Genomic DNA, 26,813 nt, shown 5'->3' with positions numbered 1-26,813 from the left:
TTTCATAGAAGGTCTCTATGCATCTGATCTTGTTAGTGTCACAAATTTGTACTACTTAGCCATACATGCTCCTTGTAAACGTTCCTCTGGGGAATTTCTAAAGAATTGGTACATGCCGGAATGTGTGCAATAACGGATATACGCTTCCAGAGTTTTATGCGTGTTCAAACCCCATCGCCGCAACAGTGGTCGTCGGCTGAAGGCTGTTTTCTGTGGATCCCAACTTCGAGGCACGAATGCGAGCCGATCTCTCCGTTAAAAAGTCGCGCCACAGAGAGCAATAGGCCTACAACGTCACAAATATTCAATCATTATATTTCCCCCGCAATTTGAAATATAGATGGCAGAACTGACAATTCACACACAGCACTATATACGAACTCGGACTGTTAGGTACACACACACTTTCGGTACAGCTCAATCGGTAGTGAATTGCCCACGACGATAGACCGGAGTTGTGCTCGATGAGAAAGAAAAAAAAAGAGTTATGCGTGTTTCATGTTCAAGTGGTGCTACCATCTGTCCATCTGTCTTCCATATTTTGAAGTGAAGTCGAATGCCACACCTTCTACTTCTTCTTAACTGTACATGAGGCTCGTACATATTCCTCTGCTGAATTTATAATGAATCGGTACGTACTGGAAATGTGTGTTCTGAGTGTATGTATGACCCTAACGTATTCTGTCAGAGTTGTACTTGTTTCGTGTTTTTGCTAGTGCTGTCATCTGTCTTCCATATTTTTTGTTCAAAAGATTCACACACATACGCATTACATAAATACTCAACAATAACAAACAAAAAGAAATACAAAACAAAAAAAATACATATGCATACAACAAATGTACACTATATTATCAGCCACTTCGTTGGGCATTTTGCCTGTTGTGGCGTTGTATTTGTATTTGTATATGACCCCCAAGGGGCATTAAGTGAAGATGGTAAATGCTTAAATGTTCGTGTTATATAATTATCATGTTGTAGGTCTGCCTGCTCTGTGCGGAGAGACTTTCGAAGTGGGAGATCTGCAGACAGTGTCATAACTGCAGATTCAGTTCTTGACAATCACAAGAACTACATGAATTTTCCATTGCTAGCATTACTGAATGCAGGGAGCAATTTTTCTGATTTCCCGACCAAAGATTTAACGAAATCGTTAAAAAATTCCCGAGAACGGGCGGGAAGGAATTGTTGCTGCAAAACTCTAGATACAACTTGCACCTATCCTGGGATTCAAAAACCACACTTCAATACCCGAAGGTTAATTGCTAAGGACGGTATTCACCGCGACATGGTTTAAAGTATATAATAAAGTATATAAACTATAGTCACAATTTTTTGATAAGAGATCCACATGGAGAGGTTGGTTAAATTCAGGTTTTTAACCAATCTATGTTGATCTCTTCCAAAAATTGTGACTTGGTTTTAACCATGTCGGTGAATACGGCTCTAAATCACATGACGTCCAGGCGAAGCATAAATGTTGTTGTTGCAATGAAACAGAATAAGAATCCAAATAAAAACTATCGCGTTTGGAAAATGAATCAAATAAAAACTGACGTTTTCTTGTAAATATTTTAAGGTGAATTATATGCAGCGGAAAGTTTACCAACGTTTTTTAACAGGAGAGAAGCAAAATAGAGCTTACTTTAAGAAGGAAAAAAATTCCGGTCTATGCAAATTTCAATTCTAGATAATAATACCCATCTGTCTCTCTAGGAGATCACGGAAGAGCCTGATTAGTGCATTAGAGCGTGTGACAGCTTCAATGTCGTCAAATCTTACTGCGAAACGTTCAAAATTTATAGATTTTGAATAGGATGTTGAACCCTCGACTAATTGAGTGAATATTTCACGGAAACTGGTCTGTCTTGTACAGAAAGCTTTCAAGTGAAGATAGGGAATTGCATATCAGTCGCGTCTGGATTCTTCGCGAAACTCGAATAGAGTCAAAAACAATTCAGCATTTTTTTCCCACTGAAATATCGTTTAACTGTGAAAAAGACTTTATTATAAGCATTCAATCTTAAATCAAAGCTCAATCATTCGATTCAACATATTATATTCCGATCAAGTAAATAACATGAATACTTGTTTCAGGATATACTGTATATTCGTGAGTTTCTTACGAATGATTTGATCTCGGGGTGAAGAATTGAAAAACAAGTCCAAAAATCATTCATTCGCATTTGGTCGGCTGAAGAGCACGGAACAAGCACAACCCTGCAACATAAGTGCGTCATAAGAGCTATACACACACTTACAACACATTCCGGCAGTCATTAGAATTTCCGCAGAGGAATGTGTACCAGTTACATGCACAGTTAAGTACTACGGTCGAAGTTGGTTAATTCAAAGTCCAAAGTCACTGGTAAAAAGTTCGAACTACCTAAAATTCGATTTATCCAATTAATCTATCCTTGATCTGTAAAATGACCACGAATTTCAACTCAATCATTAACATTCACATAGGATAATAATTATCAATTACTAAAATTTTTTTATCATTATTTACGAAACCATTTCCCAAATTTTAATAATTTGTATAATTATAATATGTATACACAGCTGCTACATTATGGAATCAGCATCACTGCAGAGTTTCTTGACCATGTTCAAAGCTTGATTCATGGAAACAGTTCAAGATCAACCCTTACGAAACTGTTTCCCGAATTTTGCTTATCATTCTTATGCTATCAAGAAAATATGCTTTCATTAATATATTTCACACACACACACGCGTAATCTGAATTTACGGATACTTTCCATATAACCTTAATTCCGACAAAAATATTCAAATTTTGATCTATAGGTTGAAAAGCATAATCGGTATAAAGTGGTACATATTCTCGATGAGTGTGTGTGTGTGTGCACTCCAGCTGAACAATGTTATATAAAAAAAAGAGTGAGAGAAACAGAATTTTTTAAACTTTTGTCTAAAAATTTGTTGTTTAACAACTTGATCGAGCAAAAAAAAAGCAAAGTCTGGCTTCTTGTAGAATTTTTCCAAACTAAATTTGCTCGCTCATACAAAATCATCTCGCCACAGAGAACAACAGACCTACAAATGCAGTTCAATCATAACACATCACTCACTTCACTTCCGAATTATAAATGGCGACACTGAAAAATCAAACACAACACTACATACGCTCTCAGACTGTTAGGCACACACACACAAACACAGTTACACTTCCGGTACAACTCACTAGGTCGTAAATCGCCCATAGATGGTGATAGACCTGAGTTTTACTCGGTTTTAAAGAAAGAAAAGTTAATCAGTGGTCGTATAGAGTGTGTCGTCACATTTGTTCCAAACAGAAACACTTGTTGACGAAAATTCACGACGACTTCCCATAAGCGAAATGAAATATCAAGCGAAATGAAATCTCATCATCGACTTGCTGACAGTAAATGAATTTAATTTCGAGGTCTTAAATAACAGTGAAGTCATCGATAATAACGAATAGAACGGAATATATGCATTTTTGTCGAATGCAATGAGATTAAATGACGAGTATAATTTTTACTTTTCGGCGTCAAAGCAGTTGAAAACTCCGTATGAGATAAATGAATGCATAATAAATGAATGAAATGAATGGTAAATGAATGCATAATGATATGATCGAGATAATTTATTGCGATGATGTGTTATATCTGAATTGTCTTCTCAATGTAGATCAAAATAATATCAATAATCAAAGCCTTGTGAAACTTATGTCTTGTCGGGAATCTCACTGAAACGCAAAAAAAGGATACGTAATTTCGTATTTGCATGGTAATGATAATACTGCTTCACGTTTTATTTACAAAAGTATGGCATTACAGTGACGAGTCATTATTTGTCAAACCTATACAAACGCAAGCTCTATGGTCACTCCCACTTAACACGAAATTCCTGGTGAGAATTGTCTCATTTGTCCATCAATCCCGAAGAAGTATCGAGCCTCTTTTTATTCACAATCACAGGCAGAGAATCTTCTCACAACCTCGTCGATAAGGCTTTGTAATGTCCGTAAGTCCAAGCCTTTTCGCTGTAGTCTGTAATGTGCTGTTGCGGGGACGGAGAATTCAGTGACTTGGATGACTTCCGACTCGGCTGCTCATTACGAAAATATGGATCCAAGAACGCCTAGGAATTGACAAAAAAAAAATTGAGCAAGTAATGATTTTAAATTACGAGCATGATTTCCACGTGAATATTAATTATGGAACGAGACACAATATTTTGTAATTTTATTCATTTATTCACTTGTAAAAATATTGCGCTGATCCAGAGGACCATGGCCAAGAGTCACAAACACATGATGCCCTTAAGACGGCCCTGCGGTTCACCAGTAAAATGTGGGAAGGGGAATTATGGAATCACCCTGCATATATATATATATATAAGAAAGAAAAGACACAGTATGTGCAATGTATATGTAGGCCAACAAGTGAGAAATCGGTAAATTTAAAAACTTTGAAATATATATATTCGGGAAAATAATTTAGAGTAAAGACTGTTTTTTTTCTCTCAAGCTTTTTCTTTTCTCTTGTGCAATTACTAAAATAATTTTCATGTTCTATAGCAGGGGTGACCAACAGCTGACTCGCAAGGTGATTTTGTGTGGCTCCTGACAAGGTAAAAGTATTGTGCACTGAATTGAATTTCTGATCATCCATTGAGCTAAAGGTTCCAACAGCAGAATTTTTTATAAACAAAATACTTACGCTCATTATTTCTAGTGAAGAAAATGATTTATAGTTCTCACCATACTCTCTCTGCCTTCTCTCGAACACAAAAATTCATCGTAATCTTTGTTACAGAAAACAAAAGTATTCATCTCTAAATTTTTACATGGCAGGTTGGTTGGCATTCTACGTTGCATTAGACTGACACTTCTTTAAACGATATACCGATATTTTGGTCGAGGCTGGTCGCAGTAATTTTGCTACTACGGTGGACGACCAAGACAACTACTTTGAACTTTTTGGCTGCGGGAATATAGTCGGAGAAATATATCTCTCTCTCTGCGGGAGCGAAAGAAAAACCAATATTTTTTTCCAATTTTTGTGTAAGATAGATGGCAATCAAACTCAGACATGGTAAATTAAGTGCTTTCAATTGGGAAAAAGGGTTGATTCGAACACAAAATCTGGGTCAGAACTCATTGCCATCGGCAGGCTAAATGTCGGGTGCCGACACTCTACAGCTACACCAGTTCATGCACACTCATCCCATACAGTACAAGCAAACTTGTCAGATTAGAGAAATAAAAAAAAGAACTAGACCATATATATATGCGCACACACCATCTATACGTCATTTTAAGACTTTCAACTTTAAGAAAAACACACTTCAAATCATCACAGGAGGATTGAGGAGACTACTTCGCTCATCATCATCATGTGGGAGCGCTTCATCAGTTAAATGGCTCTCCTATAAAATTTCCCCTTTTGTGATAGGGTGCCGTTTACCTCCGGAATACGTAGAAATATTTGTCAGAATGTTGGGAAATTTTCCTCCTATCATTTTTTTTTTTTTCTCGTGGGTTCGCAAATTATTTCTCCCATTAATGCCGGTGCGTGAAGTTTTTCACTTGATTTGGCCAGTCCGCGTGTATTTAAAGGTTGAAGAACCCTTGAAATTATATGCGGTTTCTAAGAAACCTTTAAAAATATTTTTTCGCCCTGCTGCGCTTTTCTCAACCTATTAAGAGGGCCATATGGTTCTCTTGGGATACTATGGGATATTCTCAGAGGGGCATGTGTGTGTGTGTGTGAGTAAAAATATCAAATGGAAGGGGAGCCATGGCTGTTGCCTGGAGAGAGGGCCCAGAGAGGCATGTATATGCAGGGCTATCTTTTCTAACATGGGACCTGGCATTTTTGGGCATAACCAGCGGGCTGATGATAGTTGTCTCCCATGATAATAAGATGTGATGCCATGATTTTTAAAGTATGTAAATCGATAGACTGGTATTATCACTCCAGAAAGACCTTGAAACCTTGAAAGCTTCCAGCTAATGGACGTCCAGAATAACCTGTCCCTCCAACGGAACTTTGTTCAGGGGGGGGGGGCATGGTGCTATTAAGATGGCCCTGTTGGAAGCCGCTCCTGATTTCCCAAGCCAAATATGTTCATAATACAAATTTTGGCACTTGTTAGTTGTATGTGTGAATATTTACCCACATCGTATAATTCTGTATATATATAATTTGAATAGTGTGTCTTTATTTTTCTCCAACATGCAAATTATGTGTATTCGAACCTACAATATTCTGCATTATACGTTCAATGGACTTAGAAGTTCCCCGATTTCCCAAATGTGTTTTAGGCGTAGATTCGTAAAGTTTCGCTACATAAACTCCGATTTAAAAACTCTGATATAGACAAGGTAGATTGTTATTTACCTGGTTAGTCAGTTTCGTATCCTTAAACTTGTATTTTCTGTAATACAACACTATGGACTCTAGATACGGAAATGGGAAATCATTGAAGTAGTACAGGTCGTTCATCTTGATGATGGGATAGTGAACAACTTTTCCATCACAAGTTCTGCAAATAGTATAAAAGAGAAAAAAAATCAATCCATATTCAGGAAACAGAACATACTTGGAAAAATCATTGTCTCTAAAAATTGAACAGCTGAATGCTTAGTAAACAATTTATTTTTTTAGTATATCAACTATAAGTTACTTAAAATGTGTTAGTAAGTTAGTTATTTGTTGTTATGGACCTACACGTTTTTTAAGTACGGTGAATCTAAGTTATAACGTCAAATAATTGGCGGTCCCTACTGATTCCCATAGATATAATAATATTAACGAACCTTGCTTATAACGTCGATGAAACCGTAATTTACACCGCAGGCTGTAGCACATTATTGCCCACCAAGAACTATTTATACATAAAAAGTGACAATTCCAGTGAAATTTTTTGGGGTAAATTAGAGACGACCCGTATGCATATTAACAAATTTCGCGTTCGTACGAGTGAAGTGAAAATGTAGACTCTCGTGATTGGTCGCATTGAATATTGAAAGACCGGACACACCCCGCTTCCCATCTCAAGGAGATATCGAAAGCGTTCCCGAAAGATGGGTGCATCCGGAATTTTATTAAATAAGTATATGTGTATATATCTATATAAATTTGTATAACAGAATAAGGACGTGTAACAGAATAATTGGTCGCAACGAGCTATGAAAAAAGCAGTACGTCATTATTGGCTATGTTGTTTGCGACATTTATAATCACACTTTTTACTTTTTTCGCTAGGTGGCAGGCACTTTCTTTTGATGAATTTCAGTATTTCGATGAATTAACAAATGAGACGGTGAAATTTAAAACAACAAAAAAAGAAAATGCCTGCAAACCACGGGACGAAAACAATGGTAGGTACAAGTGGACGTGGGGGGGGGGGGGGGTCGTCATTCTAACTTCATCTTGAACTTCGTCAAGAACTCTGCCGAAAGTGACGTAATGCTTTTTCTCCTGCCTCACTCATTGCGACCAATCATGGGAAGCTAAATTTCCTTCCTACTCGTATCAATGTTAGGTTTGTTAATATGCGTTCCGTATCTGTGATCCCGATTTCCCGTATTTTTTTCACTTGAATACGGTCACCTTAATCACCATAACATACGGTCACCATAACAACTTCTTGTTTCGATTGCATCTAATTATACAGGGTGGACGAGAAGTCCTGGAAACATTTGAAAAATTATTAAAAAATCAACCAATTGACACACAAAGGTGCGGTTTGCACTAAAATACTTATATTGCTAGAGAAAATTATATATTGCTAGAGTTGCTTATATGCCAAGAGTTATTTATTTATTTGATAAATTAAAAAAAAAAAGCTTAAATTTCACTCACAGATGACGCTGTCAAGCAAAAAACTCGACATGAGGCATAAAATGCAACAAAAACAGCATAATTAATATTTATGACAATTTGCGGTGCATAAAACTGCCACATTTCAACATGGCCCTTTCCCCTATTTAGATGTACAACAAGGTAAAAAGGGTGGTCATATTGAAATTAGATAGTTTTATGTAAAGCAAATCGCCATAAACATTAATTATGCACTCTGTGTGTTGCATTTCATGTGTGTTATGTCAAACTTTTCGTTTTACAGCACCACCTGTGAGGAAAATTTGAATTTGTTTAATTTATCGAAAGGAAACTCTAGAGGCCCCAATAAGTACTCAAATGCAAACCTCACACTTTTTTTACGTCGATTGATTGATTTATTAATAATTTTCACAAGACTTCCATCCACCTTGCATTTTCAATACTTGAAACTCCAATCATGGTTGTAACTACAGCTCGGTTATAACGACAAAACTTCATGGAATCTTCGATGTCGTCATAATCGAATTTCAGTGTATTGCAACACATATTTAAAAATTTTTATTTTAGTGACATTTTGAATTAAGCCAACGTGAAGTGCTAAAATTCGTTTTTTTACGTCATTAAACTGCCCTTATGGTAAAAAGCACGCATTATTTTTGTTCGGATCGAAGTGTCGAAACTTTTTTGTCTCGACTTCTAACGGAAAAAAAAAACCAATTTTTGTTGTTGTTACCGATTTATACCATCAGCAACGGAACGCACGTATTGTACATGGAAGTTTCCAAACTTCATTTATTACGTAAAAACCGAAAACATTTATTGTGAGAGAAGACATGCAGGTTGCATGATTGGCGTATTGCGCTAAAATTGACTTTTTTTTTTTATTCTAAACAACCTTAAAACAAGAAGAAAAAGCTGTGGCAGGTGCTATCCATTCCTCGTACAAAGATGGATGATGAGCATCCTCAACCTTCGCAATAAAAAAGAACGACCGCACGTTTTTCGTCTCCAAACAATAGCGACGTTTAATAAAAATGCATCCAAGGTCATTACATTTAACACGTCGTTTTATATATGTATACGTAAAAGTAAAAAAGGAGGAAATTCATGCACAATAGATCACGGATAGAATACGCAAATGTATAAACACATCGCACGTCGCCCGAGGAAAAGAATAATAACACGCGAAAAAAATTGAATGCTCTTCACTAACTTGTGATGTAAATATGGCTGGATTACGAAGCTAAATTTAGAGAGAGAAAAATGTCATTCCTGTATTGTAAAATTTATCTTACGAATATGACACTTCACCTCTCTTTTCTGTATTTTTTTTGGCAGAAGTAATATCAAAATCAGCTGATCGACGAAATGACGGTTTTTAAGGATTTTTCCCTATAGATCCATCATCTTTGTCTCTCCTTGGCATCACTGTTTGCCAGCTTAAATGCATTCGCAAACAGCATTACGTGTTCAAGCGTTAATTTGCTAAATCGGAATAAGCTTTCTGTGTCGTGTAGGCAATGCTTAATATACATACTAAAAAACGTCCATGAGTTTGGGTCCTCTTAAAGCATTTAAAAACTCGAGGCCCCAAATGAGCCCTGACTCTGGAAAGAGGGAATCAACATCGGAGAAGTCATACACGATTACAGAGCATATAAAAATGCTGAAAAACATGCACTCAAATATGCTCCGATTATGCGGTGTATAATGACTAAGGCTCGGATTTCCATGTCTGCATATTTCACTATTTTTACGTGATAGAGCATATTTTCAAAATTTTAAGGCATATTTTGCATATTTTCATGATTTTCGATAAAAAGTAAATTTTTTTCTCGTTATTTCAATTCCGTTTCAGACTGGTTTTGGCGGTTCCCGCCTCTGACGAGAGCTCTCAGGGCTAGGATTTTTATGCACTAAAACACTGAAATGTCGTTGTTGATTGGTAAAAAATCCTGAAATTCAGATTTTTTCAAAAAATCAGCAATGACATTGAGCTGTTATACCATAAAAATACTAGCCCTTCAGACACTGGTGTGTGGCTGTAGATTAATCATCTGAATCGGTGTCGGTGATGGTAATTTGTGGGAAAAATTCGCTAAATGGGGGGAATTTTTCGGCATTTGTGGGAAATTTTGTGAGTTTTTATCAAATAAAAAGAATTATTCGTTTATTTATTTTATTTTGTGCTCTTACCTGATACATCACAATCAGCTCATCAACTCTAGTTCATTATTATCATCAGAGTCATTCTCATCGTAAATTGTAAAGAATTGAGTAATTTGTTAATATTTATAATACGGTACTGTCCATGCATAAGAAATCCACTCTCCCCTTTTTGCCAAAAATTTGGCAAAAAGGGGTTCCTTATACTCGTTAAAGTGCTTTAGATGCGGCAGTTTGTTGCTGTGACTCATGGTGGATAACATCCAAACATCGTGCAATAAAATTAAATAATTTTAAATAATATTCATATTCTCACATCGATTTCGTTCTCAAAATCAAAACTTTGGAATACGGCATGATGTTCAAACAATTTCAAATCATCGTTCGATGCATGATCAAGAAATTTCGAGTCAATTTTCTTTTTTTAATTTCTTTTTTACGTCAATTCCATTTCCTCGTTGGAAAGTAAAAAAATTCTCACTAAAGCAATCACTTTGGTCAGAAAATTCATTCATTTTCACGGTTGATTGAAAGCACGTATCTGAAAACAAATGGGGAATAACTCAAGGTGTATAATTACTTTTCCTTGATCGGTTTTGATTGTGTACAATAATTACACACGCATAAAGAGACATAACTGCATCGAAACTATTCAGTCCTATCAAGTTAATTAAATAGATTTTAAGCTTCGTGGGTTGTATTAATTTTTTTGTTGGTTCAAATGAAAATATTTACTGCGAAAATATAATAATATTTTTTTTTTAACACAATTCAATATGAAGTTGAGGAAACTTAAAACGGGCTTTTCTATCACGAAAAACAAATGGATGACGAGCTGTAATTACATATAAAAACCGGTATATTTCCTACGACGATATTTTTTTCTTTCTTACTCATTTTCTTCACTATAAAGGAATTTACGCACCTGTTTACTTCTGGTTTTTTTTTTGTTTTTTTTTTTTCTTGAGAAGCCGGTGTCAATGGCGGAAATTACCTCTCACGGCTAGTTGGTTGCTGGTGATGTCAAGGAACGCTCTTTGCCCCTCTCGCACTGACTTAAATGACGTCTCTTCAAAGAAAACCAATTCTTTCTTTTCACTTTTTTTTTAATCTCCCCCCCCCCCCTCTCCATTTCTTTTCTTACGAAGAGAATGTGCTCAAATTTCTTATGGGTTAAACAACTGATTGAGAGCCACGGTGAAGTTCAAAATATGCGCTGGGAACATTTCTGTCAAAACCTGAAAAGACTAATTTCGTGTGAACGCGTGATATATGGGGTGATTATAACTAAAGTTTTAATTTCCGAATGGTTTGAAATAAAAACCATAGTTAGAATGTTCTGAAATTCCATGTGCATACTCGCGAAGCAATGGAATTTTATTTGGTTACAAAAAAGAAAGAAGAAAAGGTTTAGCTGAAACATTAGCCACTAAAAGACAATGGACATCCCTTTAACCTTTTACCGATTCTTGAAGGATACTTGAAGGCCCGTGAAAATAACCTGCTTTTGCTTTCGGAAATGAATTCGTCCGAACTTAAATTTCTCATCTAGCCCCCCATCCTTTCTTACCAGTCAGTTCCTTCCCATTTTTTAGAAGGTGCAAACAAAGGAGTATAAAGTGTTTCATTGAAAAATCAACTTTACAAAATATCTGGCTAAAATGAGAGGCTCTTAAGAAAGCGAGATATCTCCTCCACGACACGTAAAGGGCTAATACGATGGAAAGCAATAGAACAGGAAAACAAAATTAATATTTGTCATGATAAATATCCAGTATGATGTTCTTCCACATTCAGATACGAGCTGAAATATCGAAATAGTACAAAACAATGCATTCGAGTTTCTGCATAAAATTGCAGAAATTTGAGAAACATTGATCCCGATATACCTGCCTCTTCCCGAGTGGCACGGTGGTAAGATGCTCGTCTTTCACTATGAAGGTTGCCATCAAGGTCTACGGTTCGAATCCGGGCAAGAACATCAGAAACAAGTTCTTTACCTACCAAGCCTGGAGCGACCACTCATCGATGGCACCTCCATTTCCCACCCAACTCCACTGGTTGGAAATTGCCGTACGGCGATATATGGCCGGAGTTGGTGTGCGGTAAAGTAGTCGTGTTATATAGATTCGGGGTCATCACCATTGGCGTATTTTTTGTGACAATAATGGGCATTTATAATTGGCCACAGCTAATCAATAATTATTATGGTGAGCTATGGCAACCCTAATGATCGAAACAATTTGAATACTGATATCTTCGTGATCCATACATAGGGATGTATAGGGATCGACATATGGGATCGGCGAAAGCCCGAATTTCGGGCATTGGCCGGATCAACTGGTGATGCCATCCATATTTGAAGTGAAAATTTCAAATGACTGAACTTTCATGCTGTGTAAATATCGTGCTGACGGTTCTGCGCTCTGCGGACAGTTTTTTCCAAATTTTATACCGGTTTACGTTCTTGCTTCGAAATTGGAAAACCGCAGAAAACCAACTCCAGCCGGCCACCACTGCGTCGAGAACGGGATTTGAACCTGGATCCTCGCGATGAGAAAGTCCAGCAGCTATCTGGAAAACTGCAGTGCTACATAAATTAACTGTTGTACAATTAATTTGGTTTTAATGATTCTTTATACGAGTGTTAATGTTAATGGATCGCCATCTTAAATAATTTTGACAATTTACTTGTTATATTTGAATATTCCTTGAATAAAAAATGTTCCAGAGGCACTCCTGTCCGTTTAGGCAATGGCTGTGATCTGGGTTCTTCCTGGCTCCAAAGTACATCCATTAAGTTTATACATCCATAAACTTTCAACATGATACTTACAATAAGCACGCAAATTCAGGGATCTGTCACTTTCACTTCCAGTATAGAAGACAGATGGCGCACTTCTCGATTTTTTTTTTAGCTTTGGGAATATCGAAGAATATTGTGTTTAATGGGCATCTCACAAATTAAGCTTAACCGAAAGCCAGCATCGCGCATCAGTGCCCGAGTTGTGCAGTGATATGATGCTCGTCTGCCTACCATGTCGTCAGGTTCGCGGGTTCGATCCTGGAGATAGAACATAGATAAGTTCTTTCCTTAAAACGGACCTGACGTGGCCACCTGTAAATGGCGGCTTCATTCCTACCAGACTCGATTAATAGTAGATTGCCCCAAAGCGATACGGCTAAAGTTGGCGAGCGGTATAGTAGTAGTAGCATCATCGCAAAAACTTCTAACGGATTGGTTCATGCCGAAATATGTATGTTCACGTATGCCTCTAACTTATTTATGATGTGTCAGGCATGTATGTTTTGAGTTAGAGGAGTACTGCCAGCTATCTTTCACGCTAAAGAGGTGGAAGTTCCAGATGCCTTGATCAATTTCTGTGTTTTGTAAGTATCGTGTTGCTGGGCTGCGTGCACTCCATAGAGAGACTTGGAAAAAAATGGGAAACTAAACCACATATAGCTAACTCCTTTGTAGCAACCAAATAGCTTAAGACCGGAAAAAGAAATTCAAGGAAAATATCAAAAGAAATTTAGTGCATAGAAATGTGGGCGCATAGGGCGTACACACAATTTTCTCAAGGATTTTGGGGACTCATAATTTTTTTTTCTTCTGAACGGGAGGGAGGTATTTCCTGCTCCCTCTCTCTCTCTCTCTCTCTCTCTCTCTCTCTCTCTGTGTGTGTGTGTGTGCTCTATACAAATCTACCATTTTACATCGATCGTCACCAAATTTTGCATATATTCCAAATAGGACCCGACTTCAACGATAATCTACTTTAAAAGTTCGTCAGAGCAGGGCATATGCCCGAAATGGGCAGAAAACTGTCGGACAAGAATGGTTTCTGGGCCTCAACAATCACTTTCGGAATGTTTATTTTAGTTACCGTGGTTCCCCTAGCAATGCCTTTCAAACGTGTATATACCTTTACAATGGTTTGTCACTTCTTCAATGCTGTCAGTATATATGTATAATAGTTTATGCCTTTATAATGGTTTGTGTGTGTGTGTGTGTGTGTGTGTGTGTGTGTGTGTGCCACTTTTTCAATCCTTCCAGTAATGAGAGCTTTTTGAATAGACGTCAGAATCATCATCAGCATCACTTTGAAGATCAGGCAAAGGATGATCCCCAGAGAAATCAGTGTTAAAATTGCCGACTCTAACTTTAGAAATGCGGAAATTTAGTGGGGTTTTCCACCATATCAATAATTTAAAAATTTGTATTGAATTCCCGATTTTTGAAATATTGAGTTCGATTAGAGATATACGAAGCTCAGGAGATTAAATATGAAGTAATTATAGCCGGACCCATTTTTAAGTTGGATATCCATGCAATAACATTGATTTCAACTTTTTATTTACATCTTCTCAAGAATGAAAATTAATGTCTCCGTATTGTCTTTTGATATTCAACTGCATAAATTCATGTGGGTTAAGAGATTTTAAAATTACTTATGGGCCCGTAAAAAGTACATCGAAAAAATTCCACAGCTTTAATTAGGCATTTTTGAAAGCTGAAATCGGCAGATGGATAACTTGAAATTCAGGAGGGGGGGGGGGATCGAAAGACTTGGCGCCCCTTAAAAAAGGAAAAAAATATATTCATTTCTACGTTTCTTTAAATCTAGATTTGTTTATTTCATGAGTCGCGCAGGAAGTTGCCATATTTGTTAACGTGGACACAGTGTGTATGTCCCTCAAAGATAGAGGGAGATACCACGTGATCCAAAAAACCTCACTAAAGAAAACCCGGGCAGCGCCGAGTATTACAGCTAGTAACACTATAATCTCGGCTCGGGAATGGAGTTGGGGGGGGGGGGGGTAAATATTTATAGTGAAAGAAAAATATCAGCTTGAAGTGTCAAACCCAAACAGAGCAACATCGAAAACCGTGCTCTGTTCTTCAAGTAAATTTTCCTTAAATACCTTTTACGCTCTAGACTAAGGTATCGCAGTTGGTGCATGACAATCTTCCAAACCATGCATCATTGGTTCTGTCCCAAGCATTTATCATTTATGTTGTTTCGGAACGGGATTAAGATATGATAGATGCTCGATGACCGTATGGAAAAATTGTGCATCACATCCTTTCTTTTCTTTCTTCCAATCCGAGCACAACTCAGGTCTATCACCATCTATGGGCGATTTACTACTTAGTGAGTTGTGCTGAAAATGTGTAACTGTGCGTGTACCTAAAACAGTCTGAGTGAGTATGTAGTGTTGTGTTTGATTTTTTAGTGCTACTACTAAACCATACATGTACCTCGTGCATATTCCTCTGTGGAACTTCTAACGAATTGGTGCATGTTGGAATGTGCGTGAACCTAACGTGAAGCTTGTTTCTGTGTAATGCTTGTTATAGTGCAGCCATCTGCCTCCTATTTTTCGAACTATATGTGAAGTGTAATGATTGAAGATATTACTGTTGTAGGCCTGTTGCTCTCTGTGGTGAGACTTTTTAAAGGGGAGATCGCCTTGCATTCGCACCTCGAAGTAGGGAAGCAGATTTTTCTGTGCTGCGAACTTCGCGACGTGAGTCCGTCTCTATGACCATTCACATCCTATAATACATACAAAACTTAACAAAATTCCAAGGTTTATCAAGTCATAACTCTCATTCCTTAGATAATTAATCGTTGAAAACGTTCCGACCAGAGAATTGCGAAATACTATAGTAAACGCTTCTTTTTAGTCGAAAGGGGTTTTTTTTTTTTTGCATACTTTGAAGCTAAGATTGGACCAAGGTCATTTTCTCCCTTTGCGGCATCGTTACCAAATGGCAAGATTAAGGCCAGAAGGCTTCCTTATCGACAAAAATTTTCCCGTACTCAGTTCATAGTGTCCTTCCTAATCGGGCCGTAATAAAAGCTATGATTCACGAACGTGCGAAGTTGCCTTTGCAATGGTTCCTGTGGCCATGTTGTCGCGTATCTATTGTACCTCCACGTCAGGAAAGGTGGTCATTTGAGATCTGACCATCAACTAAACTGGTAACCAGTTTAGTTGATGACGACATTAACGAGGAACTGTGACTGACGATATTAACAGTTCCTCGGCCGAAATACTTGCACAAAGGATCTATGGAACGTACTATCAACGTACCATAGTAAGAAGTATCGTAATTCGTAATTCATATTAGAGACAATTCCATTGTAACTTCTTACAATTTCTGTGTGTGTGTGTGAACAAAAATTTTATTTTTTTCAGAATTTATTTCTTAGTTTAAAGGTGGGGGGGGGGATCCTGTTTTTTAGAACAAGGGGAAAAAAAACAAAACGATTTTACATTCTGAAATCTGTTGCTACAGGAGAAAGAGAAAATTTAATTGCCCCGTTTCCATACGTCCCTCTTGGCCAAACGGTTACCGTACTAACAACAGGGTTTTTTCGGATATAGTTGTCAATCGGTTATTGTTATCAGCGCGAGTCCCGATGTGATCACATCATGCGGCGTGCACTGTATATGTATGAAATCGGTGAAATTGTGATTAGCTATTCGGCTAGATAAACGAAGTCGGTCAGAAAAAAAATCTGACAGCGGTAAAAAATGTATTCATATTCAGCATATTAATTCAAAACAGACTCTCGTGCCTCTGATTTACTGATCTTGTTCCTTGTCGAGCTTTCCGTACTTGTTAATTCTAATACATTCTCGTATCCGTTTGCGGTTTCGTGACAACAAGGCACAAAAAATACGATCTATCGATACGACATTGTACGACCTGACTCACAAGGAACGTGAATCGAGGTCCTTCACACAGAAATCACTTTCAACCAATTCCGTTATCTGATACCATATGACTTCGTCCTTTGTTATGTGGCGATCGTAATAATAATAATATTAATGAAAGACCTACTCACTCTTCACTCATTCACTTCCAGATAAATTAATCTGGGCTTTGTTTTCCTCGCCATAAAGACTCGTCTCAAGTACTTATGAAGTGTGTGTTGAACTTTCTACTTTTCTAAAAACAGATTGTTTAATAACACTTGTCAGATACCACATTTACAGATCCATAGCTTCAAAACTCACGAACAACTTACTTGAACGCGAGGTGCATTTTATCCTTTTCCAGGTCTTCGTATAACAGATATGTGCCCGGCTTGTGAGTGTCTTCATCAAGAATATTGTTCACTTCACTTTTATTCATTATCACAGGTTCGAGTCTACAAGAAAAAAAAATACAATTGAAATGATCTAAAATATTCGATTGAAAGCAATATCTCTCTCGTGAAAAAAAATAGCACATCTATGTTTCGAAAAATAGATTTAGCATATTGAAATTTTGAAATGCAAAATTATTTTTCCAGTGGCCATCGTGTGCAGTGGATACCAACCATCCGATCCAAATTCTTTAGTTGATGTTAGAGCTCTATCAAACCCTAGGCAGACTCATCCGCCATCTTCGAGGAAGGATGACGTCAGTATTATCACTATAGCTATGTAGTTAATGTGACTGTATACCCTAGCGGGCTCATCGAGGGTAGCAAAGAAAAACCAGTTTTCAATTCAAAGTGACGTCCAATCAATAAAAAAGGAGAAAAAAACGCTATGGGAGACATATCTATTGGCTTTACCGATAATATTGACGTCACACTGCGCATTAATGGCGGACGATGGATCGGCCTGGATTAATCGACTGGCCATAGCCATAGTATCAACGCTATATGTTCCCTACCCCGTCTTCTTTTCAACAGTTAGACGTCACTTGGAGCAACAAAACCAGTTTTTTGTTCATGGATGGAGGACGATGAGTCCGCCCTCTCTTCTACGCGTCTCAGTTGATGCAAATTCCGATATCTGATACAAAATTCATTCGTCACGTGTGGCGAAGAGCACCGCAAATGGTCATATGTTGTCATCGTGGAGATAGACTACCATAAAGTTTCACATTAACTCTTGTCTGACATGAGCTCTCGGTTGTGAAAATATTGTATGGAGCATTACGTTGGCTGATGCTCACTAGAAGCTGCGTATATTTTAGTTTAAGCACAGGGTGTAATGCTCATTTCCTTGAAGATATGGAAAATAGAAATTGCTTACCGATTCTATGTCATTCGTCAAAACGTATTCGCGCACGAGTAGCAAAATTTATTTCTCACCGCGCATGAAGATTCTTGAAAATAAAATACTGTACTACCGTATTTCTTCGGCGTAAGCGTCGAAAAAGAAAAGTGTTTAACGTAAGCGCCGCCCATTCACTATTTCTGGATAGAATTTCATTTCCATATAGTTGCATATATATTCTTCGATTATACACAAATATTTGTCATAAAATGCTTGCTCTTCGCAAGTTACTATCTCTAAAATTAGGGTTACCAGACTCGAAAACTGAAAAATGAAATGAGAGGGGCGCAAATTCCACGCTTCAACAATACAAGGGGGAAGGCAAAATGCGTACTTGACCCGGCTGACCAAGCATTAGTTGCGGCCCTGTCGTGGAGCCAGCTGGACCGTGGTTAGAATAGACTATCGGCCGTCTTGTTTGAAACTTAGGTTCTTGTATTCCGAGAATTTCGACGGTGATTGGTCAAAGCTTGTAAACATAAGTGTGTGTGTGTGGGGGAACACACACAAACACATGTTAATGAAGAGATATAATACTATTTAGAGTAAAAAAAAATTTCCCAACGCTTGAAATGACATCAAAAAGGAGGACGTCTTGTGACCCTATGGAAATAAAAATTAATTACTAGATATTTATGTACATTTTATATGATAATGCCCATTGTTGTTTTTCTTCGATAACAAAATTGAAGCAATTGCGGCAGTATCGTAAGCGTTACCAAATTTTCAAAATTGTGTTTTCAGAAGACACCCTGGTGAATACCACCAGAAACACAAGTTGTCCCATAAATTCGTAAATAGCTTAGAAATTCATAAAAACTGAAGAAATCGATATATTTGAATGCGGTTTGCGAAAAAGTTTTTTCACGAAAGAAAAAAAGCTTTGACCAATCACGCCTAATCGTTTTTTTTTTGGTGCAGGAAAAAAAAAAAAGAGTTCAAATTCTTGTCGATGGAGGGCCAGCGAAACCAGTCCGGCAGGAGTGACCTGATTGGACCTGAACCTTTTTTTTAATCTCTTCTGGGTCCGAAACGTTCGTAAAGCTTCATCCGGCGGTATGTGGCTAAATTCACCCCTAATCGTACATCCTGCATTTTATGACTCTGATTTGAATATTTCCAGTGGTTCGTTTTCGTGCAGTGACCTCTATCGATAAATATTCAAATTAATTTTTTTCTGGATCAAAAAACCTTCATCGTGAAAACAACTTTTTCGCAAACCACATTTTTTTCAACCCGGCAATTCACAATTTTCTACACAATAAATATATTTTAAACTTCTTTTTCTACAAAAATTGAAAAAAACAACCACTTTGTTTGTGTTATCTATCTATATAATATATATCTAATATCTCTACCAATATCTATATAATGGAAAATTTCCATAATTTTTAAAGTTTTTCCCAAAAACTTTCCCTAAACTGAGCACTTTTAAAGGCGATTATGCATAGTACCAAGCGTCGCGTTATTGGTAAGCATGACAAATTGTACTACATGATAAACTATATATAACAGTCCATATATGTACGGTGGAACTCCTATTTTACGACCAAATACTAACTTCCCCTTGTATAATAAAAGTATGCATTCAAACCCCTGGCTAACGGGCGTCTCTTTTACGGACGAATTTTTTTTTGTCCCGTCGGTGCCCGCAAAAGAAAGGTTTTATTGTATCATTATATGGGGTTGCGATGGTAAAATTTGTTATCATTATATCGGGGTCAGACATCGCACATATAGTCAATTGGCATTTTTTTCCCATTTATCAAATTTACCAACGACGCTTGGGTATTAGGCTATGCAAATTTGCCGGTAAAAGTAATAAATTTATCAAACTTTACAAGACGATTGGTAAGTATACATAACAACCGAATAACCGATTTATCACATTTACCGTAACACATATACAAAGTACTTTGAGTGCAACATCATCGACGGCCTTTCTCTTGGAGGTACGAGACTCGGACATACGAGTCGCATAGTCAACAATCACATCGATAGATTAGGCTTATTCGATAGTGATCTCGCATAAATATACTAATTCGAGGTTAGCAGTTTCAGAGGATGCTTTCTTTACACGACGCGGACGTTTGCCTTGTGAAGAACATTCGCAGACATTGGTCGGATCAATGACCCCATTACGGCATATTTCGTTCGAGACGGACGTCAAGAGCTTTCTCTTACCACTGATACTACTATTACTGCCGTGAAGGTACGTCAGTCGCGCTTTATTATAAAGGGTTCAAGGCCAAGAACTGAAAGGTAACTAAAACTATGCAGGTAATGATGCAGGTACGTATATACTAAAAGTAGTACGTACTTTCACTTTCCTTCCATAAAGAAGTTTTCTTCTCTGTTTCTTTTTTACTAGAAATAGATTTTATTTATTTTTTGTTGTTTCTTCCATTTGCCATCAGTCGGTGCAACGAACCTGCTGTGTGTTGGCTTCTCTGTCTTCTTCTTTCATGTTCTTTTATTTTTCACCTCTATTATTTGCATTTGACTCTTCTTTCTTCACGCTGCTTTGATTCCCTGAATTTGTTCTTTCTATGTTCCAATACCGCGGTACCCCTGCTGTACAAATAACCACTTCTCTCACGATTTTATTCATTTATTTATTTTTTTCACTCCTCTTGTCTCTTGAAGACACATTTTTCGTACGAATAATAAATGCAAACGAAGACTTCGTGCGAAGAAAAAAAAATGAAGCTACCGAAGGGTATGTAGATTGCTGGCATTTTAAGAGCTTCACGCCGTCCTGACCAAGATAATAGTTCTGGACAGAGAGGGAGGGAGAGAAAGTCGAGCAAACACACCTAGCCATTCCGTTTGATATTCGTTGGCGTTTCTTCCGAGTGTGGAATCCAAATCGGTTGGGAGCAAACTCACAAACGAACTATGACTTCAAATATTCAAACTTAACAGCTCATCAAAGAAAGTGAAAGGATTTTAGAAAAAGAAGAATATGGAAAAAAGGCTGATCGTTTTCAGCTACATTCGGCTATGAACAACGTAACCGATTACCGATGGATAGTATCAATTTCAAATATTATCAGAAATTTGAAATGAAAGGAAAACATCGTAACAAAAGCACATTCAGCAAAACTTCTCTTTTGCGGACACCGACGGGATGAAAAATTTGTAACCGAATTGACCGTAAATCAGAGTGTTTGAATTATTGCTTATTTTCTTACTTATTATTGCATAAGGGAAATTATTACTTGGCTGTAAAACAAGAGAGGAAGGGGACAGACGTTCATGAGAACCGAGGGATTACCGTTAAGACGGGTTTTACTGTACTACTCATAGATTTATTTTCTACGATCATTCTGAAACTTTTGATAGCCTTGTTGTAACAGTGTCCGTTTTCATACGAGCGGTTGTAACGTCTTTTTTTTTTCTTTTCAGGATCGGCCCTTTCTATACCTTAAATAAAATTAGTGAAATGATATCTCTTGCATCAACAAGATCTCATTTGTCTTTGTATTATAATAAAAATATCATCAAGATGCATGAATATGTGTGAAATGTATCTCGGCTTGTTACGGAAGGGGGATTCACATGAAATATATTTTTCTTCTATTTTACAGAAATCGAACTCATTTGTCCCGTTTATTGATTATCGAAGAAACAAATCAAATTAAACACGGCTAAATTAACTAAAATGCTATTTATCGGAATTTGTTTCTATAAATTGCGTCGAAATCATGAAATTTATTATTCTTACTTATTCCGATGCGAATTGATTTTCAAAAACATTCAGTTAAAATTTATTATGTAAAATTTTTATTAGATAAATAGATAGTTTATTGTCTGAACGTGGCTCATTACATTGCAATACATTATCAAACAACAATTCACATTTATTTCAAAGTAAAATATTCATTCCTTACGGAATGATCAAATAAATCGAGTTTGAACAACAGCTTTTACATATCTCATGTAAACAACATTTCTAGCATATACATAGGAAATTTAAAGGTGAATTTTACTTCCATTGGAATTATGAATGTTTTTTCATATCTATTTTAAAGTGTATTTTATTATGCGATTGCTTTATCCTTTTCTTTCATTTCAATTAAATTAATTCTTTCATCAAATTAAAGAAAATCAGTATTTCATTCAATTACGGTGTAGAAAAAACAAGTTTATCATTTTTATTTCTATCAGTTTCTCTCGTACAAAATTTTGTGATTTGATTTTATTCCTAGAAGAAATGCCCTTCAGTTCTTTAAAAAGCAAAAAAAATAAAATAAAAAATAAACTTTATGATCCTCATTGTAGACATAGAATTCATATCGGTTTTCCATCTTTGAGGCGTGAATATGTGAGCGGATATCCCATTTAAAAAAGTCTCTCCGCATCCGCGGAGAACAAACAGACCTTCAACACGATACTTACATCTCATAAAACTTCAAGCACTTCCCATTTTAACTTCAAAACATGGAAAACCGATGGCAGCACTAGTAGCCAACGATGGTAACGAGGTAGCTGAGAAAAAGAACTACGACAACATAAATACGTTAGAGTCGTGCATATATATATATATGCATACACTCATAACACTTTCCTACATATACCAATTCATTAGGAATTCCCGAGGGGAACGTTTACGAGGTACACGTGTACGGTTAAATACTCGTAGTAGTGGTTCGTCAGTCAATTTTTGAATACCAGTTCCAAAACATCTTCTAATTAAATAGATAAACGGGCGCGATAGCCCAGGTCGATAAGCTACTCGTCTAAAGTACCAAAGGATGTTTAGAGGTGTCGCGAGTTCGATACCCGGTTCGTCCTTGTCATAAAACTTTCCTGATACAGGGGTACAACAGAAATGGCGACATGACCGCAGAAAAAATTGCTACCGCAGAGAGTCCCCCATCGAGGGGTTAGAGCACCAACCTGCCGATGAGTATAAAAAACAAGCCTGCCGTTCGGAATCGGCAATAAATGCAAAATATACAAAATAATTGTAGGTCCCGGTCTAATTAGCCCTCGTGTGCAGAAAATCACAGTGGTGTGGCAAAAATGATCGAATGATTTAATAGATAAACAAAAAAGTATCACGTTGAATGCAATTTAATAACAGTATCAATGTATTATATTGTTTTCAGGGTGTCCGGATCAAATGTCCGTAATTTGAAACAGCGATTCAAAATTAGTAACGTCAAGGAAACAGATGTTTTCTGGATTTTATGCCGAGGTGAACTCGGAAAGAAAAATCATATGGTCTCCACCGGGACTCGAACTCATGCCCTCTTGCATGCCGGGGAAACGTGCTGCCATCTACAAAACTGGAGACACGCCCTGCCTTTCTTATTTCACACCTTTGCAGGAGGCACTGAAGTAGAGGCATTCGTAATGCAAAAATTAATATTGTCACATGCAGATATTAGATAAATTTGAGTTTCCAACTTTTAGTTTGCCGACAAATTTTTTGAAAGCTTCATTACGTTCGCTGCCATTGTTACGAGCAAACAATGAGAAAAGTGGTGTCATCGTAGGAGAAAGCTGATATTTTCTGTGGGGGTGTTAACTCTCATCGATTAGGTGAACCTCATTTCCTCTCTAGGGTCATTTTTTTCAGATGAGGAAACATCGAAATGTGTCCAACAGGGTTGGTAAGCATTGCTTAAAAATAGGAAGATTTCAACCAGACACCTTGTTAATTTTTTTTCTGTATACTGATTGTACTTGAGCTCAAAGCAGATTGCGCGAATCATTTACTTGAGTTTTGTATTTCCAAGGAATAATAACTAACTGATAGAATATCGGAAATCATAGTCCGGAAAAATTCCAATGAAAATGTGAGAGAAATGTTTCTAAACAATGGGTGAGCTCGCACGAAACTAGTTTTAAAATGATTGACTGAGTGCGTTATCCAAGTGTGTCGAGTGCAAAGAAAAGAAGCTCCTAGCAACACAGAGAGAGAGAAGGAAGAAGAAGACCAAAGTATTTATTCCCTGAATGCCAGAACATCTTTTCTATTTACTACTGACAGGACAACAACGTCTTCCGGTACAGATTTATTCGATTGCGAATTCAAGTGGAGGCGGTGATGACGCAACGAGATAGAGATATGCCTCCGTCCCGTCAACAACAATAGACCAACCAACGAGCATGCATGACGAGCACTTTCATCATTAGTGAGAGAGAATAAAACGACCTTGCGTTTTTCGATATCCTTACAATTTGTCTTGAACTTGGGGGTCTCTTCTTCCACCCATGCATTCTTTCTTTCTTACCTAACTTTATAGAATGTTACACGTAAAAGACAATCAAACAGAAATTAATTAAGACTTCGGAGAACTTCCGGGTCCTATTGGTTACGATTCTTTCATGTGTGTTATGTTTCAAGTCATGGATCATTTTCTTCTATCAGAAACGGTGTAACGGAGTGGTGATTAAAACACGTAAAGGTGGAGACTTCAATACTTCAATGCCGTTATCAGATACAGTCGAACTTGATTATAACGACCCTTCGGCTATAACGTCAATAATTTGCGTTCTGGGAAGCTTCCCATAGAGCAGCATTTCTCAAACTGTGGTTCGCAAAGAAAAGTGGTCCACAAGCAGACTAGAATATAATTTAATTCTGATTAAATGAAAATTGTTTCCATTGTCTGCAATGTGAACTAATATAAACGAGTACGTAAGTATATGCACAAGTTTTTTTAACCCCCTCCCCGGCTTTGACGAAATGTCGCATCTTCTTGAACGTCTATTATTTTAGCAATCACAAGCCGAGATATATCTTGCAAAGCTGCTTTTATCAATGGAAAACATTTTTCTAACCCCCTTATTTGCACCTACTGAAAATAAAAATACAAATAACATGCCACAATAGGCAAAATGCCCAACGAGGTGGCTGAGAAATGACGAATGACATTATAAAAAAGATATGGTATTTTAAGGAGCGAGGTTTAGTGATTTCAACTATGAAAGTTGAAGAGACAGCCAATTTGATAAGTTTAAAAAAATTCTAACTTTTAATAAATTATAAATCTTGTTAGTTTCATGGCAAGTAAATCTTTTTTATCGAAGCCCCAAAAAAACCGTAACAACTACACTCTCGATGCACATTTGATTGCTTCCGACCGGAACCTGCTGGTGAACAAACAGACGCGGTCTAATTCGTTTGTTCAGTTGCAGAGCAAATATTCCACAAAATTCTATCATTTTGCCTCATTAAATATCTTTTGAATCGCATTCCACAGTCGAATAGCAGTCTTCATAAAGTGAAAGAATTTTTTCCCCCTTTCAAATCCTTCATTCAGAAAGCCATCAATCAAAACATCGATAGATTCCTTGATAAAATAAGTGGATACAATTCCTAGAATTGACTATCCATCCATCACATATAAACATATGTTTTTCCTGTTATACGTACTAGGAGAATACTTACTGTGTGAGTATGGAGGACAAGGAGGGAATAAAAATGTATAAAATCTCTACTAATGAACCAAAATTACTGCATATGAAGGTATCAAATGGGGGAAACTTATTTTCAAAAGGGATCGTTTCCACTTATTTTCGAAATGCACTTTTCTACGGTTTCTGAATCTTTGGGATGAGCTCTGTCGGGAATGTTCTTAGTGCAAATTATAATGTAAAGTTAGTCGTGTCTACCAAAAAGGGGAACATATCCGCCTTGTTCATTCACTTCGGTATTTTTCATTGGAAAGGGAACATAACAAAGCGGTTGTCCTATTGGCGTTGTGGGATTTTTTTTTTCAAAACGACACGTATTTCAGAAGCTTTTTCAAAGTTGTATTCTGCAGTAGGAACTCTGGATTGTGAGGATAATTCAAGTATTTCTATCAGATAGGGTTCGTCAGGTTCGCGTAGCTGTTCAGAAAATGTCAGGTGCCAATCGGAGTAGTTCAGAGATCAGTGTTATGCCCGGTCTTATTTAATTTATACACTTACGATATATATCACTCAGGCTGTATCACCCATCCCTCTCTTGCAATTCCCTGATGACGTGAAGTTATTCTCTCCAGTAGAAAACACCAGAGGCCCAAAAATTGCACGCCAACGACTTTTCCAGTGCAATTGTCAGTATATTTCAACATCAAAAAGCGGATCAATGCATTTAGGCAGGCGCACCGATCCTGAATATTATCAACTAGGTAATGAAACGTTACAGCAATTAGATGATACATGGCGTAGATCTAGGTATTTCAATGAGCCGCATCCTGGATTTTACTGATCATTATCATGACATAGTCTGCAAAGCTAACAGAGTTTCATACATGTTATGTGCGGCATACCGCAAGTGTGATGAGCGTGCGTTGTCATATGCTTTCTGTGCATATGTTCTCCTAAGTTCTGTTCTTCTGGACTTGAAGAAAACATAGAAATGGATATTTTTTTTTTACGTTTTTAAGGTGCGCTAGGTATTAATTTTCTGGGCTTCGTATCGCTAAGCGAACTCGATATTTCAAAAATCGAGAATTCAATATAATTTTTTAAATTATTGATAAGGCGGAACCCCCCCCCCCCTAAATTTCCGCATTTTTACAGTAAAATCGGCAATTTTAACACTGATTTCTATGGGGATCATCCTTTGTCTGACCCTCAAATTGATACTGATGATGCTTCTGACGTCTATTCAAAAAGTTTCATTACTGGGATGATTGAAAAATTGGCAAACTATTATAAAGGCATAAACTATTATACATATATACTGGAAGCATTAAAGAAGTGAAAAACCATTGTAAAGGGGCATATACACG

General features: G+C 37.1%; 1 protein-coding gene across 1 annotated transcript in view; it reads right to left on the bottom strand.

The window, feature by feature from the left end:
- Positions 1-3,760: 3,760 nt before the first annotated feature.
- The window catches only part of LOC149086454 (uncharacterized), a 32,341-nt gene continuing 9,288 nt past the window's right edge, over positions 3,761-26,813 (bottom strand). Inside the window, exons 2-4 of the mRNA XM_089255567.1 lie at positions 17,052-17,174; positions 6,394-6,538; positions 3,761-4,129 (exon numbers count right to left, since the gene is read on the bottom strand). Of these exons, the coding sequence (XP_089111693.1) occupies positions 3,980-4,129; positions 6,394-6,538; positions 17,052-17,174 (418 nt within the window). The 3' untranslated portion in view covers positions 3,761-3,979. The remainder of the gene's footprint in view (positions 4,130-6,393; positions 6,539-17,051; positions 17,175-26,813) is intronic.

Source organism: Pholcus phalangioides, unplaced genomic scaffold, assembly GCF_987345545.1.
Source record: "Pholcus phalangioides strain wild (caught in Gottingen) unplaced genomic scaffold, Ppha-v1.0 ptg000004l_1, whole genome shotgun sequence".
Classification (NCBI taxonomy): Eukaryota; Metazoa; Arthropoda; class Arachnida; order Araneae; family Pholcidae; genus Pholcus; species Pholcus phalangioides.
This window is presented reverse-complemented; position numbering and strand designations above follow the sequence as displayed.